We start from the raw sequence: 1,188 nt of genomic DNA, 5'->3' as shown, positions 1-1,188 counted from the left end.
AGTTGATCATTCGAGGAGATTCATAGCTTGTGGTGAGACAAGTCAACAAGGATTATCAAAGTCCATTGATGGAGGCATATGTTGAAGAAGTGAGGAGATTGTAGGAGCACTTTGACGGATTGTAAAAAGAGCACGTACCCCGTGCGGAAAACAGCATAGCTGATCATCTGTCAAAGTGTGTTGCGCAGAAGCTTCCTGTGGAACCAAGGACTTTTGTTCTCCATCTCACTCAGCCCTACGTATCCCCAGCAGCAATGGCCCGGAAAAGGAGAAAGTTGGACTACGGTAAGCCTCTCCCGATAGAGTCGTCCGCTCCTGGTAGAGACCTTGCCAGGAACAATTCATCATGAACCCCGCGAACGAGGCCTATGCTCCTGCAGCAGAGGAGGTGCTGCTAGTCCTTGTTGCTAAGCCCCAGGCTCCAACTTGGGCAAGGCACACTGTCCACTTCCTCCAGACTGGAGAGCTTACCGGCAACCAAGATGAAGTTGAAAAAGTAGCCCGGAGGACCAGTATGTATCAGTTTGTTGATGACACTCTATACACAAGGAGGCCCAACTGTGTGAAATTGAAGTGTGTCTGCTGGGAAGAAGGAAAGGAACTACTGGCTGAGATTCACAAAGGCATGTGCGGCTCCCACATTGGAATAAGGTCATTAGTTGGGAAAGCACTCCGCAGGGATTCTATTGGTCCACAGCCCTCCAAGATGTCGTCGAGCTAGTCAGGAAATGTGAAGCCTACTAGTTCCATTCCAAGAAAACACACCTGCCTGCCCATGCTCTTCAAACAATCCCTCTATCATGGCCATTTTCAGTCTGGGGGCTCGATATCCTCGGCCCCTTCCCCCGAGCAATCAGGTGCTTTGAATTCTTGTTCGTTGCTATAGACAAGTTTACAAAGTGGCCGGAAGTGACTGCCATGAGAAAGGTGACTGCTCAGTCAGCTATCAAGTTCTTGAAAAGATCTGGTGTGTCATTTTGAGGTTCCAGCAAGGATCATTACCGACAATGGCACCCAGTTCATGAGCCGCGCCTTCATGCAATATGTTCATGCCCTCGGATGCAAGATATCATTTGCCTCGATGGCACACCCCCGGAGCAATGGACAAGCTGAGAGGGAGAATGCTGAAGTGCTGCACGGACTCGAGACAAGAACTTTTGATACGCTGCAGAAGTACAGCAGGCGGTG

At 49.8% G+C, this 1,188-nt stretch overlaps 1 protein-coding gene across 1 annotated transcript; it reads left to right on the top strand.

Annotated features, from left to right (window-relative positions):
• The first annotated feature begins 346 nt into the window (after positions 1–346).
• Positions 347–721, top strand: LOC147959035 (uncharacterized). The gene has a single exon (XM_087532425.1). It carries the CDS (start codon positions 347–349, stop codon positions 719–721), a length of 375 nt encoding a protein of 124 aa, XP_087388551.1.
• The last annotated feature ends 467 nt before the right edge of the window (positions 722–1,188 follow it).

The sequence above is a fragment of the Triticum urartu genome, chromosome 7A, assembly GCF_056163025.1.
Source record: "Triticum urartu cultivar PI428250 chromosome 7A, HENAU_Tu73, whole genome shotgun sequence".
Taxonomy (NCBI): domain Eukaryota; kingdom Viridiplantae; phylum Streptophyta; class Magnoliopsida; order Poales; family Poaceae; genus Triticum; species Triticum urartu.
This window is presented reverse-complemented; position numbering and strand designations above follow the sequence as displayed.

Bases quoted from the DNA above. Each gene is read 5' to 3' on its own strand.
- LOC147959035 (XM_087532425.1), top strand. From the start codon at position 347: ATGAACCCCGCGAACGAGGCCTATGCTCCTGCAGCAGAGGAGGTGCTG.